This window comes from Rhamphochromis sp. 'chilingali', assembly GCF_963969265.1.
Source record: "Rhamphochromis sp. 'chilingali' genome assembly, chromosome: 20".
NCBI lineage: Eukaryota > Metazoa > Chordata > Actinopteri > Cichliformes > Cichlidae > Rhamphochromis > Rhamphochromis sp. 'chilingali'.
The window spans coordinates 12,064,113-12,077,868 of NC_137947.1; the positions used below are offsets into that span (position 1 = coordinate 12,064,113).

At 38.3% G+C, this 13,756-nt stretch overlaps 1 protein-coding gene across 1 annotated transcript; it reads right to left on the reverse strand.

The window, feature by feature from the left end:
• Positions 1 to 775: 775 nt before the first annotated feature.
• Positions 776 to 13,027, reverse strand: sft2d1 (SFT2 domain containing 1). Its single transcript, XM_080868404.1, has 8 exons — positions 12,783 to 13,027; positions 12,197 to 12,283; positions 10,323 to 10,405; positions 6,477 to 6,558; positions 6,165 to 6,200; positions 6,018 to 6,076; positions 3,432 to 3,461; positions 776 to 1,472 (listed from the first exon to the last, which is right to left on the reverse strand). Exons 1-8 carry the CDS (start codon positions 12,846 to 12,848, stop codon positions 1,433 to 1,435), a joined length of 483 nt encoding a protein of 160 aa, XP_080724530.1. The 5' UTR covers positions 12,849 to 13,027; the 3' UTR covers positions 776 to 1,432.
• Between the last annotated feature and the right edge of the window lie 729 nt (positions 13,028 to 13,756).

Here is a 13,756-nt window from a genome sequence, read left to right on the forward strand (position 1 = left end):
CGCTAACAGATTGCTGGGGTCAGGGTTCTTCCCATTCATCTTCAAACTTTGGTGTAATCCAAAAATGGCTGCTATGGAAAACCAATCAGAAAAAACAAAGACAACAAACTCATTTCAAAGAATTATTTTATCCCCCCCAAGATTACTTCGAGAGGGATTTGCTGCGTCTCTGCCAAGTCCGATAACAATAAGTACTGAGGGGAGATTTCGCCCATGGTAATCCAACAAAAATACAAGTGTCTACCCCCCCCCCAAAAAAAAACAAAACAAAACCCATAAGCGTAGCAAGAAAAGAAAAGGAATTATTTAATCTGATAAAGCAATTAAGAAAAAAAAAAAAAAAAAAAACTAAACAACTTGAGCTGTGCTCTTATTACGTAGAAAAACACATTTTAGTTTAAATGCAAAAAAATGCAAAGGGATCAAGACTGCTGGCCCAAGGAGCTCTAAAAAGCAGAAAGACCTTTGTTAGTAGGATGTGAACATCTGCACCACAAATGGGGGTAGGAAAAGGTTATGAGTGTTCTGGAGGAGGTTGTCATGACAACCACATCCTCAAAGGCTACACCATCACGCTGAAGCGGTATAGGGGAACATGATGCCAGCTATATTGGGTTATTAGGTCACGTAAAAATCACAATGCTCAGAAAAGCGTAATTAACTGGGTCACTGCTACATCTGGCAGGAAATCAACCTAAAAAGGAGAAGCATTTTTAACATGATTTCACATGATGCACTGAAGATTGAGTGCTTTTTAAATTCTGTTTAGCTGTAGAAAAAAAAAAAAAAAAAAGAAAAAAAATCATATTTCAGGCATTATCAGTGAAGCAGTGACACAATTGCCAAGGGGAAAACAGCAACATGGAATAGCATCTCAGAGCCTCTTTGCGCGCGCGCGCGCGCGCACACACACACACACACACACACACACACACACACACACACACACACACACAGAGAGAGAGAGAGAGATAATGCTCTGACAACGTTTGCATGTAGGAAGCCAGATGACAATTAATTTGTATACTGCTCAAAATGCAAATATAGAACCAGACTTAAATTTGAACTGGTTTCTTCCTGCTGCATATAATCAGAAGGCACTTTTGTTGTATTTGACCACATACCAGACTCAACATCAGTTTCTGCACTTAAATGGCATAAATACACTCAGAAAATTCAGGAATATTTTTAAATATATTAACCATTAAAGGCACCCATTACTCATGTCAAAAGCAAAAGACTGATACCTATTATCTGGTGATAGTTATAGACCTTTAGCTACACTTAAAAAGAAAGACTTCACAGTATGAAAGCCATAATAAAAATTTGGAAATATAATGTATATACAGAATCATGTATATTTTACAAAGCCTCTTGTTCGCAGTTTGCATATTAGGACCAGTCTTGATAGGAAACTGTAGACTTTGGAGTCCTAACTCAGACAGGTCGTGAAGCACTTGATCACAGCATCCCTGTCAAAACAAATAAAAGAGAGAAACAGAAAAAAGGCAATTAAGAAATGAAAGGAAAAACTAAATATAGCAAAGACAAAATTCTGCCATGCGTACAAAATTAAAAGCAACAATGAGTCCATTTTTACGATGATCTGGGTGGGGCTCATCATGAATAAGTGAGTGTGTTTTGGCGGGGAGGGACCACATGCTCAGAATGATGGGGGGCTTCCTTTTCTTTTTTTCCCCAGGTACACCAAGTTGAAGGATGATGCAATGCAATCCATCACCATGGCGACCACAGATCGTTGCCTACTCTATTTCGCTTCACACAGTTTGTTCTTGCCATCAGTGGTTGCTATGCAGACTTTGCCTGCAGACACGTTCGAAATTGGAAGGAGGAGGTGCGAAACCAGTCAAGGTTAAAAGAACAAGGGGGATCATGAGCAGTCTGACAGGGAGGAGGGGAGGCCGCTGGAGAGAAGGGTTGCTTCCTTAAATGCTTTGGTTTTTATCAAAAAAAAAAAAAAAAAAAGAACTAAAAAAAAATCCCCTAAAAAAACAAACAAACCAACCTCTGTGTTTTTAAAAATATATCACTTAAAGCTTATTGTCATTTCCACTGCATAAATAAATTATCAGTCTCAAGGGCTTTCCCCAATTTCTGATTAGATGTCTGAGCCAAAAGCAGCCTTAAAGTGGTGTGGGACGTGCACAGGCAGCAGGTTTTAGTATCTCTCTCTGCATGTGTGAGGGGATATAAATAGGAAACAAGGTAAAATACATTAAAGGATCAAGTCCACTGGCCATGTGTTATGGCAGTGGCCAGCCAGGTATCGGAGACTGTTGGAACACAGACAGGGATGGGAAGTACTATAGCATTGTGTCACCCCATAAAATCGTGAGATCAAAATATGCAGAAACAACTTAAAACAACAGAGGCCGAAGCAATCAAGTCTGAATTAAATGAAAAATGGATTAAAGTAAGAGGCTTAAGGAGACAGAACACAAATGTGTTGACAAATAACATAAGAAACGCAGCAGTAACAAAGAAGCAGCTGATTGGCAGCATTTTAGTATCAAGCCCAAAAAAGAAACAAAGCCCGGCCATAAAATTTGCATTCCTCTACAGGAATTTGTTTTTTGGGGAGTGACATGGGAAAAGGTCTTTGTCTAGGCCTCGTTTTGTTGTTAGCTTTTGGGCTGGGGGAGGGGGAGCTTGAGGTTGTTAAAAGGACGTCCCTCAGCTGTCAGGATGGATTATAGGGTCGCCCAAACACACAAGATACTTAGTGGGTGGGGGCTGCATGGGGGCTCTGGACCAAATGAGCTATAACCCAACTTACATCTGAACTGACAAAACAACATCACACCTCATGCCTGGCCTGGAGGTAAAGCACTGAGGTGGTACAGCATATGGCACCAAAGTGAACACTTTTGGTACAGTGGAGAATTTTTTTGCTTTTACAGAAAAGCTGCAAAACATTAAGACACCTGTGACAACGACTTATGACACTGCAGGCTTTTTGTCTTTGATGCAGCACAGCTTAGCCAGATCTAATCAAAAATTTGCATTGTGCCTTAACCCTGTAAAGCTTAACACAAGCTCATTATATGCAACGTAAAAGCTACATTAAGGAAAATATTTTTGGCAAATCAGATTCAAAGAGCATTATTTCATTTAGAAAAAAAAAAAAAAAAAGCTACTTAATTTTGATATTATGGATTTAGCAATGATGTCACAGCACTAAAGCATGGAGGGTGTGAAAACAACAGGCTGCCATTTGTTTGACACCAAGAGCCTACACTGATCGTACTGGGGGATTAGAGCCATATGGTGGACGCAAACAAGAGAAAGACGTAAATAAAAAACAAAAAAAACAAAACATGTTTTCATTGAAGGGTCATGCACGCCAGAGAGTACGAGCACATATCCATATATCAAGGCAAAGCTTGCAAAGTATAATCCTGTCATCTTACCTGGCAAATGGAATATAAGAGATGCTATACCTGAAAGAGAAGAAACACACAAAAGGATGAGGGAAAATACTGGTGATGGTGGGATATTTTTAGGACAGATATTGATTGTAGAAGAAGATACTAATTACGAATGAACTGTGCATGTCATGTACCAGTTTAAGCAGATTACCTGTATTTAAAGTCCTTTGCATTAGTATTCACCTACTGATGAAGAATGAATGAATGTGTCCCTTAACTCATTTTAAATTTGATTCAATGTTTACATTTATTTTATTATTTAAGGCCACTACAACAAAATACGTTGAACTAGTTGTCCTGTAAATTCCTTTTTAAATCTTTCCAGGAACTGAAATCTGATACGATAATGCTTATGACAAAGGTTCTTTTATATCACTTAGCAGTTTTATCACAGTCCCTCTTCCCCGCTCTTTTCCTTTCCCCCTTTCTTTCTCTCTTTTCTTTTCCCCAGTCAAGTCTGTGCCGTGTTCAGCAAATGAAAATAAAATAAACAATCAAAGCAAAGGTGAATCAAATAGACCAATAAGGCAAGGCTGGGATGGTCCATTTGGTAAAGTAAATCCGTTGGGCATCTTTCTTTGCCTTTAGACAACAATTCTGATTGCAAAAGAACCAAATGGGACAGACAAAAAAAACAAAACAAAAAAGATCACTTAGCAGTGATTAACAAAATGTAATTGGACATTAATTGGACATACTGTAATCTTTGTACAAATAATTGTGGACAGAAAGGTAGCAGGCACACTTCTGAAACAAACACAGAACCCTATCCAGGAAATGATCACGGCTAAGGTTCAGCTTAATAGATTCCTGATGAAACCAGTGATGTATTTTAAATATGTGAGGAATGCACTGACACTGTTAAATAATCAACTAGAGCGCAAACATGAGCATACCGACAAGCATAACGACAAGAATCCCCATCTGTCTTAAGCAGAGCTGTAACAAATATAACAAGCAGTGTAACACACTTTTACACGTGAATCTTCTGACTATCTTAATTTAGTTAGAGCAAAGAAGGATGTTTAATAACAAAACCATTGTAACTATCCTGAGCTTGTGACAGTCAGTTGTTGTTGAGGATCATATGGTCATTTCACAGAATTCAGCCCAAGGACTGGACTTTGACCCCATCTGTGCGGGTCAGTGGCGACGTCTTATTACGGAACCACCTTCGCACAGACGTCTGAGTGGCTGCGTGGGAGTGCACTATGCCCCCAGTCTGTTAAGAATGAGTGACTTGTGGTTTCCATGGTGATGCCTTTGAGAACGCAGGCAGAGCGGAAATGAATGTACGACATGTAGGTGTAAAAGCAGTGTGATTGTAAGGCTGACACAGGCTATTCCCTTCCTCCATAGTTCCTACTGGCTTGTTTTTCCATGCAGTCACACACACTGTCTTTTGTTACTGCTGTGCAAATATGTTCAAATAAGTGAACGTACAAATTACTGACAGGCTAATCCATATCATTCATTCACGACTAAGGTTAAGCTTAATTCCACTGACTGTGTGGATGTCAAATAAAAGCTCAAATAGCTTGTAAGCTTGATATACATTTAAGTCAATTTAACAACAGGCTAAAAAACTTAAGCAATTCATCCGTTTGCAAAATTACTGAAAACTTCTTTTAAGCTCTGCAAACTAAAAAGGCCAAATATTATAAAATGCTCTAGTAAAAATAACATTACCCTCAGACGAAAAAGATTCATGACTTATGAAGATTTTAAATGTAAAAAGGAACTAAAAAGAAGAAGAAAAAAAAAACTGCTTTAAAACATTTGAGTAAAGGACATGCAGTTAAATGACAAAAGAAATTGTGGACGTTGTAAATAGACATTATAAAGTCACAGTTTTTAAAACACTATAACTTATAAGTGAAAGATGGGTTGTTTAGCTCTTTGTGTTACACACTTAGCATAAGAACAGATAACTAATTAAGGACTAATAGGTGCCATGTATTCTCCCTGGACTGTTCACATGTAGTTTTCATTATAGTAATGACTCCACAGAGAGCTGGCAGCCACTTCGTGTTGTGTGTAAACAATCCATGCCTGTCTGCCCAAACCCCACAGCTAAATAGCACTACACGATCCTGCCTTCTTCTTTACAGGGCAAACATACGCTGACCTACAATCAGGCATGGCCTCTTGCCCATCAGTCTTATTACAACACCTTTAATTGTAACCTGCATTTCAAACAGATGTCACTGTCTGCTCTGGCAAACTAGGGTAAACCAATTTAATCAATATACTTGGATTGTGCTTGCTATCATTTTGCCCTGAACAATAAAATCCAGTATAGCTTGGCTAAAATTAAGTGTATTCGCCTTTACACTTTTAGCCAAATATGTGGCTCACTTACAGATGTATCTACAAATACTATAAAATAAACTTATGTTGCGATTTCAACATAAGTATAACATAAAATAAGAGCTAGGGTTTCTAAGCAAACTGTTGGATGTTAATGAGTTATTCATTGCAAGTGTCAGTGGTCTGAGGCTGATCACTGTAGGTGTGAATAATGAACAAACTGTACTGAAATGGTTTAGACTACTAAGTCATCCTTACCACGTCATTGCCAGAAACTGCAGAATACAGAAGATTATGGCCAGTCCCTTTTTACCCCACTGTAAAGTCAATAAAAAAAACAATTTTAATAACACTACTTTAAATTAATAACTGCAAACTGATTTGTTTGTATTGAAACATACTTACCCAAAACACTGAACAAAGCGTTAAGACCAGGCAGAGCTGTAAGAAGAAAGGAGAGATCAGCTTGCATAAACTTTTTGCTTGCTTGTACAAAGTTCAGTTTTAATTTCTCTCTATTTATTTTCAACCTATCAGAAAAACAACGTAAAAAACAAACAAAACCCCCAAAACATTTAAATGTTACTCAAGAAAACATCCACACTGTCAAGGTGAAATGTGTTGTTAAGTTACGTTACTCATAAACCACCAACTACTGTAAGTGGAAGTGCAGTGCCTTGCATAATCTAAGTCAAAATAGTAAAACACAGTATTTACCAGCACAACAATGGTTGCTATCAGTCGTGTTGGTTCAAACATGCGCTTCAGCTGTTTTAGTGGTCCCATTAGGAAGCAGGTGCTTTGGGAGAACAATAAAAAAAGTAGATGGATTAAGCTCAGTAAACAGGTCTGTTATAGCTGTGGTTGTCAAACAAGCAGAGGAAAAACTTCACACCCTCAACGCATCACTTTTGAACAATATAGAAGTTTAAGCTAAGAAAACAAACAAAAAGCTCAGTTTCAAGCCTTCCACTACAACAGTCACACTGGCTCATCTGCATTTGCCTCCAAAGGCAGCGTCAGTTTATCAGGACTTCCAGTTTAACCACTCTACTTTAAGACTTCCAGTTTGGTCAACAATTACAACTACAGATGAGTAAAAACTGATAGCTCATGTCACATGATAGCTGATTGTTTTGATTATGTAAGTGTGGTCCTTAAGCACTGTATACCTGCATTCACTGAGGCTTGCTGATAAGTAATTGGCCAATGGAACTTTGCCAACAAGTGGACTACAAAACGTAAACCAGATAACTTGCCCATCAGGTGGCCATGCTCCACAGATACTCTCGAATTATGAATCATTATTATAATTATAATTTGCCTTCATAGCATTAAGTAGTCATTTCCCCTCCCCAGTGATTTTCTGCAGTGCAGCAGAGGCTGAATACAATAAATATGTAGTTGCTTTCACAGCCATCTTGAATTGCATTTTGGGGGTTATGAGGCTTTGGTAGTAACAACTGTAGTTGTTAACTGATGGGCAGCTGCTCACTGAAAAGAGTAAATGGGCAGAGATGTGTCTGCAGTGGAAAAGCAGTACATGTAACCGTCCAAGCCTAAAACGTTGATAGAAAAAGTTGACAAAACAAACAAATGTATAAATACTGAAGGGTTAAAAAAACAAAACAACCCCCCCCCCCCCCCCCCCCCCCCACAATCTCAGGGAAGTCCCAAACTAAATTCACAAGAATGGGACAGATCCCTTTTGTAAACAAACTGGTTCCCCACAACATGAGTAATACACTGACCGCATACAGCACAGTATGAGTAACATCTGAAAAACGTGACCAACAAAATCAAATTTGGACTACATGTGGCAATAATTACAGTTTAAATGTTTCATTCCCAACACTTAAGACCTCCTACATGATGCATGTGTTACGTCAGTGAATTTAACAAGACAAAGGCTTTCCCCACTGACGAGGCACGCAGCTTTGGGCTCAGCTGAGCTGAGTGGGCAGAGGGAGTCCGTGGAGCGTCACATCTGTTAGATGAGACACAAGAGTAATGTGGGCTGCCGCAGGCTCTCTCTGCTGGTCTGTTGAGAGGGAGGCTTTTTTTTCTCTCCTCAGAGTGTCAAAGACACTAATGATTGGCGCACATGCTGGGAAAAAGATCTGGCACCTAAAAGAGTGTGTCGCTGACTGTAAAACTGATCACGTAATTTTAACACATTAGGTGTTAAGATTTTGGCAGATCACTGAATAGACATTTGAAATCAGAGTTTAAGCTAAATTGAGCTTTTGTTGTGTTACATAATTGTGTTCTTTTGTCATTAAAACACAGCACATAGTGCCTCCTGTTTTCATACCTGTGGCCGTCAAGAAGAAACCAGCAGCATACCGTTTTTATAAAGTAGGTTAAGCTCTGTAAAATAATATGATACTCTTTTGCACTGGACTGTTAACCTGAGCTATGAAGAAGGTGACCTAGTTTCTTGATGCATCTAACCTTCTGGATATTTAATACCTGAAAACAGAGACTGTACAGTCTGATAACAATCACCAAATCAAGCGTTCAGTGTCTGTCAAAAGAAGTCAAAGACATTACTGTAAGATTTAGACCTTAGTTCACCTACAAATACAAATCTAAATGTTGTAGATCTGGTGACATCTATAAAGATACATTTCTAATCTTGAACTTTATATTGAGTTTTTTTCGCCTACATTGCTGGTGATTTTTAAGAAGGGGGTTAGTTTAGATTTCTCTCTACTGGAAAGTCTTGACTTAACTATGTGAAGGTCCCCAAGATGATCCATTTATAAACTGGTACCGAATAAGTAAAACTAAAGTTTTAACCACACTTTGCAAGTTTGGTTCCCTGTGACAGGAAAGAAAACAGCTGTTTGCTCCTATACAAAGAAGGAGCTCATTTACTCACATCCTCCTATTTAAAAAAAAAAAAAAAAAAAAAAAAAAAAAGACTCTAGAGGAGACACACAGCTATGCTGCCCCTGCTCGTCTCTGTGGGAATCCTATCCTGTAGGTAGGATGTAAACTGCAAACCCCTCTGAAGCTCTACGAATTAACTTATGTCAGAACCTGATGTACACCTTGCCTACGTAACTGCACAACACTTTGATGCAGCTCTTTTGCAGACCTCCGCTGACAGCTCCTATGCATTCCAGCTTTTCACCGCAGTTTTTTTTAATTTAACAGTTAGAAGAATAATATTCATGGCCTCAAAATAAGGAATAATTATAACAGTGTCAGTAAGGACTCACAGATTCCTGGGTGAGTGCAACATAACCAGGTTATCTGGATTCATTTACCCTAACATTGGCGTTCAGGATAAGTGGTCAAAAGAAGCTAGTTCTCCAACTCACTAAATTAACCCAGGGTTTCCCCTGCATGTTCACATGAAAGGAGTGATGTTGGCAGGATCTGACCAATCTAAAAGGGGTGTTTCACAGATCTTAAGAATCTTCTGCGAGAGAAAATGCCACCCACTCTAGAGACTTTAGGTGATTAACAATCTATAAAGAACATCTATGTAAACACCAGTAAAATATGAAAGATGAATGCTGTAGAAAATCATTAATCTGGTGATTTAGCATACAGAGCAGTAAAATAAACATTCTAACTCCAGTCAATTATTTTATGGCTGAGTACATTTTCTGTACTGGTTTTCACTCCTAAACTGATAACTAAAGCATTGAAAGTTTAAACTGGTCTACTTATACGTTTACAATATCAGCAGAGAATCTACATTATACTTCAAATATGATGCTGGTAAAAGAATCAGTAAAAACAAGGCAGCCCCACACCAATGACCTGCTCCCAATAGTTTTAGTTTGTATACTCTCAGCAGCAAACTCTGTAGTGTTTCAAGGATTGAGAGTAAATATTAACTGAAGAAATAGAATTCAAATAAAATGGGTACAAATTTGATAAGAGGTCTGAAAGCACAGCGCAAGTTTGCTGTAATAAAATGTGTCTACAAATCTGTATTTATGACTGATGATGGTGAAACTCAAAGACTTTAGAGGTCTTTGAGTTTCAAACACTAAAAGTTGTACAAAGTGCGTTCTTACATACTCAACAGCACAAAAGATTTATTCAGTTCATCCTTGGGTTCAGATTTTGAAAACCTAAAAATGGCTATCAGAGCTGCACAGGCGTGACAACTTTAATAAATGACAATGCTTTCACCAACATTAGATTACTTGCTTTGTTGCATCAAACTGTATAACTCATACTGACAATATGTAACAATGTCATTCATTATGAGCTGAAAACATCTCATAGTTCTTCAGGCACAGTGTTGCAAACACAGAGCAGCAGGTTATGAATGAACACAAGGACAATGTTACACACACACACACACACACACACACACACACACACACACACACACACACACACACACACACACACACACACACACACACACACACCTTAAAGAATTATGACTGTGACAAGATACTCCAGCCATGAGTGACAATATAACCTTTAAGATGACTTTTTTTGTTGCTTTCTTGCAGTGTGTCATACTGATGACAAAATGCTGATGATAATACAGTACAATACCAGTAACACTTAAAATTAAACTGGACTTACCTGGCAAGAGCTGCAATATTCCCTAGTGTGTAAAAGACTGCAAAGAGCTTCAAGCCACTTGGAAGGAACAGCAGTGCTGTGCCCTGGTAAAGAGATTAAAAAAGAAAAAGAAAAAAAATAATTCAGCTACACAAATTCATATCATCATTTTTCAGCAAGGGGTAGGGGGCAAAAATAAACAGATATAATAGCTACTAAGTGAGACCTAGAACTTAACCAGGTTAAAGGGTTAACTGTTAATAACCCAGTTAAAAATCCTGCTGAAAAAAAGAGAAAAAAAGAAAAAAAGAAAAAGAGCAGAAGTGGCTGTCCTGTGGTTGTACTGAAAAACGTTTGTCTCCCCCTACTGTTAGAAGCCCATAAGGTTGGTTTGGATTATAATAGACTTTAGTACTACTGGACCAGTGCTGCAGTCAGGGGCGTGTCTAAAAGGGGCCATGGGTGGCACTAGTGCTGCTGAAATATTTACTTAATTACTTTTACTAGTACTACGCCGTTTTCTGCTTTTACTCTACTAAATTCTGAATGTGATTATTACTATTCTTATGCCAGACTATCCATTTTAAAGCTTCAGTTATTTATTATTTTGCAGATTAATTACACTATTATATAGTACCAGTCTACCAACTAATAAATAATTAAAATAATCAACAAGTGTATTCATTAGAAAGATATACGCTTCAATACATAAATCATAAATCGAATAATATCATGTAAATAATTCTAAAAAGTGTCATTCCCCCCCCACCCCCCCGAGTACTTTAAATACATTTGGTTGAACATCATATGAATTATTACATTACTTTAATCTTTTACTTAAGCAAACAGTCTAAAATACTTTTTCTATACACGATTCTCATTAAATATTTCCGACTAAACATTCTAATCTCCTGTGCCCCCCTATTGCCACCGCTGCATTCTCGGTCTCCCCTGTGAAGCCCAATTAAAAAAAAACAAACAAAAAAAAAAAAAAAAACAACATCCTGGAAACACCCCTGGCTGCAGTCCAATTGTAAACAGAGCTTATGTTTAGCCATAGGAAGAGATTATAAAACACTAATATATTTCTTTTGATAAGTTGTGAGGGTTTCAGCCTTATCTAAAGTTATGATTAATAATTTTAATAAGATAAAATAGTCGGTGGCTCTACAGTGTGGTGGTTCACACATAAGACTAACACATTTAAGATCAGGAGGAGATACAAATCCCCTTTTTGGGGCTGCGTCAGGAAGGTAATCAAATGTGAATAAGGGAGCAGCTGTAAGAAGCTTCTAATAAGATGAAGCAGCTAAGATTCTGGGAAAAAGAAAAAAAAAATCTGGATAGATATTCATTCTGGAAAGACACTGCTGCATTTAGTGATATTTATGTAATCAGACAAGCAGCAATAGGTTTGTAAATGTGTATTTTAGTTATTGCTGCAAACACGGTGATGGCTAGCAGTGTGTGAGCAGCCAGAAAATTTTTTTTTTTTTGAAAAAAAGGGCATTTAAAGACTTAAATATTACGAGTTTTCATGGCACTAGATTTTCTACAACGATTGTGGTAACTGTGAATGTTACCACCTATAAACAAAACCTGCATTTTACAATGGGTGCGAAAAATGGCAGTGGCTTCAAACTGTTGACAGCAACAGTTGACAGTGCCTTCTCTTCTGCAAGGCTACAAACTGATAAGTAAGATTTATGTACCCGATGTGGGTTACTTAAGTATAAGTGACAGTAGGAGTTGATCGTACTGATCTGCTGGAGTAACAGAGGAAATCGCTTTGGCGGCAGTGGAGGGAAAAAAAAAAGCCTTCTCCACATTCCTTTGGTCAGTATGAAGGCAAAAAGGACACAAAAACATCAATTTTGCCTGACAAATACACTCACAAGTATTGAACACAGGATGCCTCCAGCAAAGCAGATGACAAACCATTTCACCCTGGTGCTGTAGCTGAGAGTGCTGGCATCAAGGACCTGGTGAGAACAATGGGAGGATGTCACAAGACAGACCCAGTGACCTGCAGAAAAAGCCCACGGGCTTCCTGCTAATCAATCATACAGCGGCCACACCACAAACGGGGATTATGCTAGCATATGTTAAGAAATACAGAACATAACTGAAGTAGAATCTGCAAAGAATAAAAAACAAAAGCAGGAAAAAAGTGTAGAATACAAAACACCAATAAACTGACTTCGAAAGCATTACCTTACCTTATTTCCTCCTTATCGTGAACGCGTGAAAAAGAGGTACAAATAAATACACATGACTCAGTAAAGTTAAGTGCTAACAGAAAGTCAAGACAGCTGGCTTTAAACGGCCAGAGGACGCTAGTTAACCGGAGCTAACACAAAATAGCATTTTTTCATTATTAACTGCTACAAGCCGCTAACTCAGTGAATATAAAATCGCATGTTATCCGTTCTCTTGACAGTCCGTTAGCATTAGCAGCGTAGCCTGTCAAGCAGTTCCTACCTGTGCAGTGAGACCCAGTTCCTCGTTGTCTTCTCGACCGCTTAGCACACGACGAAGCTTGTCCATCGCTACGAGCTAGCTGGCGAACTAGCCAGAAAAAAAGTGGACCCTTGTTCTCTTTTTCAGACTGTAACCTATGTGGTTTATACCCACAACTGTTATCGCAGCTGTTATAAGTTTGACTTCCTGTGTACTGCCCTTTGTACGTACTGACTTGGGGTCGGTTTAATTGCAGTCAATTTGCTACCATTTCCGGGGCTGGCATTTCTATCACTGACCCCAGATCAGCTCAAAGGCGACTTCCTTAACGCCACTTCCTTTGAATTGCTACTGTTGCCTCTCCGTAACTGATTGGTTAGTAATACCTCAAGGACATTTCTGATCCTGTTTAATTATTTTGTTTTAAAACCAACACGAGAAACACAGATTTACAGTCACATAAATATATCCAGTATTAGCGAAGGATTTCTGGTCTGTTCCCTGAGAAAATGCGCTCTTACTGTTTTTCTCAATGATGTTGCTTTGTCGCCACCCAGTAGAGATATTACGACAGTGCAAAAAATACAATTAAATAAAACAAACAACAACCTGGCACTGTCTTCCCAGCAGAGAAGCAACGGACCCTCTTTGGTCGTCGCACTGGTTTATCTTGTGGAAAGAGTGCTTGGAATTAAGTCCATCAATAACTTTAGCATTAGTTCAACCATGCCCAAAAGAAAGATCATCCGACATGTTTCACTGATTGAGCAGTTAAGTAAGGAAACTTTTAAAAAATACACTGATTTTTAATTAAATCCTACGCTTTTCGCAGATATGTCTCCATCAAAAATTTTGTTTGAACAAGTGGAGTTTCAAATACCTTGTTGTTATGCTCAGTTTTCAAACAGCCATCTAGATCATTACCATGTTTCTAATTTAATATATACTGAATATACTCTTTCAGTATAACGACTTAAAACAGGTTGTGTTTCAAG

Excerpts from the sequence above, each read along its gene's own strand:
- sft2d1 (XM_080868404.1), bottom strand. The coding sequence starts at position 12,848 with ATGGACAAGCTTCGTCGTGTGCTAAGCGGTCGAGAAGACAACGAGGAA. Across the intron at positions 10,406-12,196 it reads GCATCCTGTGTTCAATACTT|GGCACAGCACTGCTGTTCCT; the intron begins GTGAGTGTATTT and ends TCTCTTTACCAG. Across the intron at positions 6,201-6,476 it reads TAGCAACCATTGTTGTGCTG|CTCTGCCTGGTCTTAACGCT; the intron begins GTAAATACTGTG and ends TTCTTCTTACAG.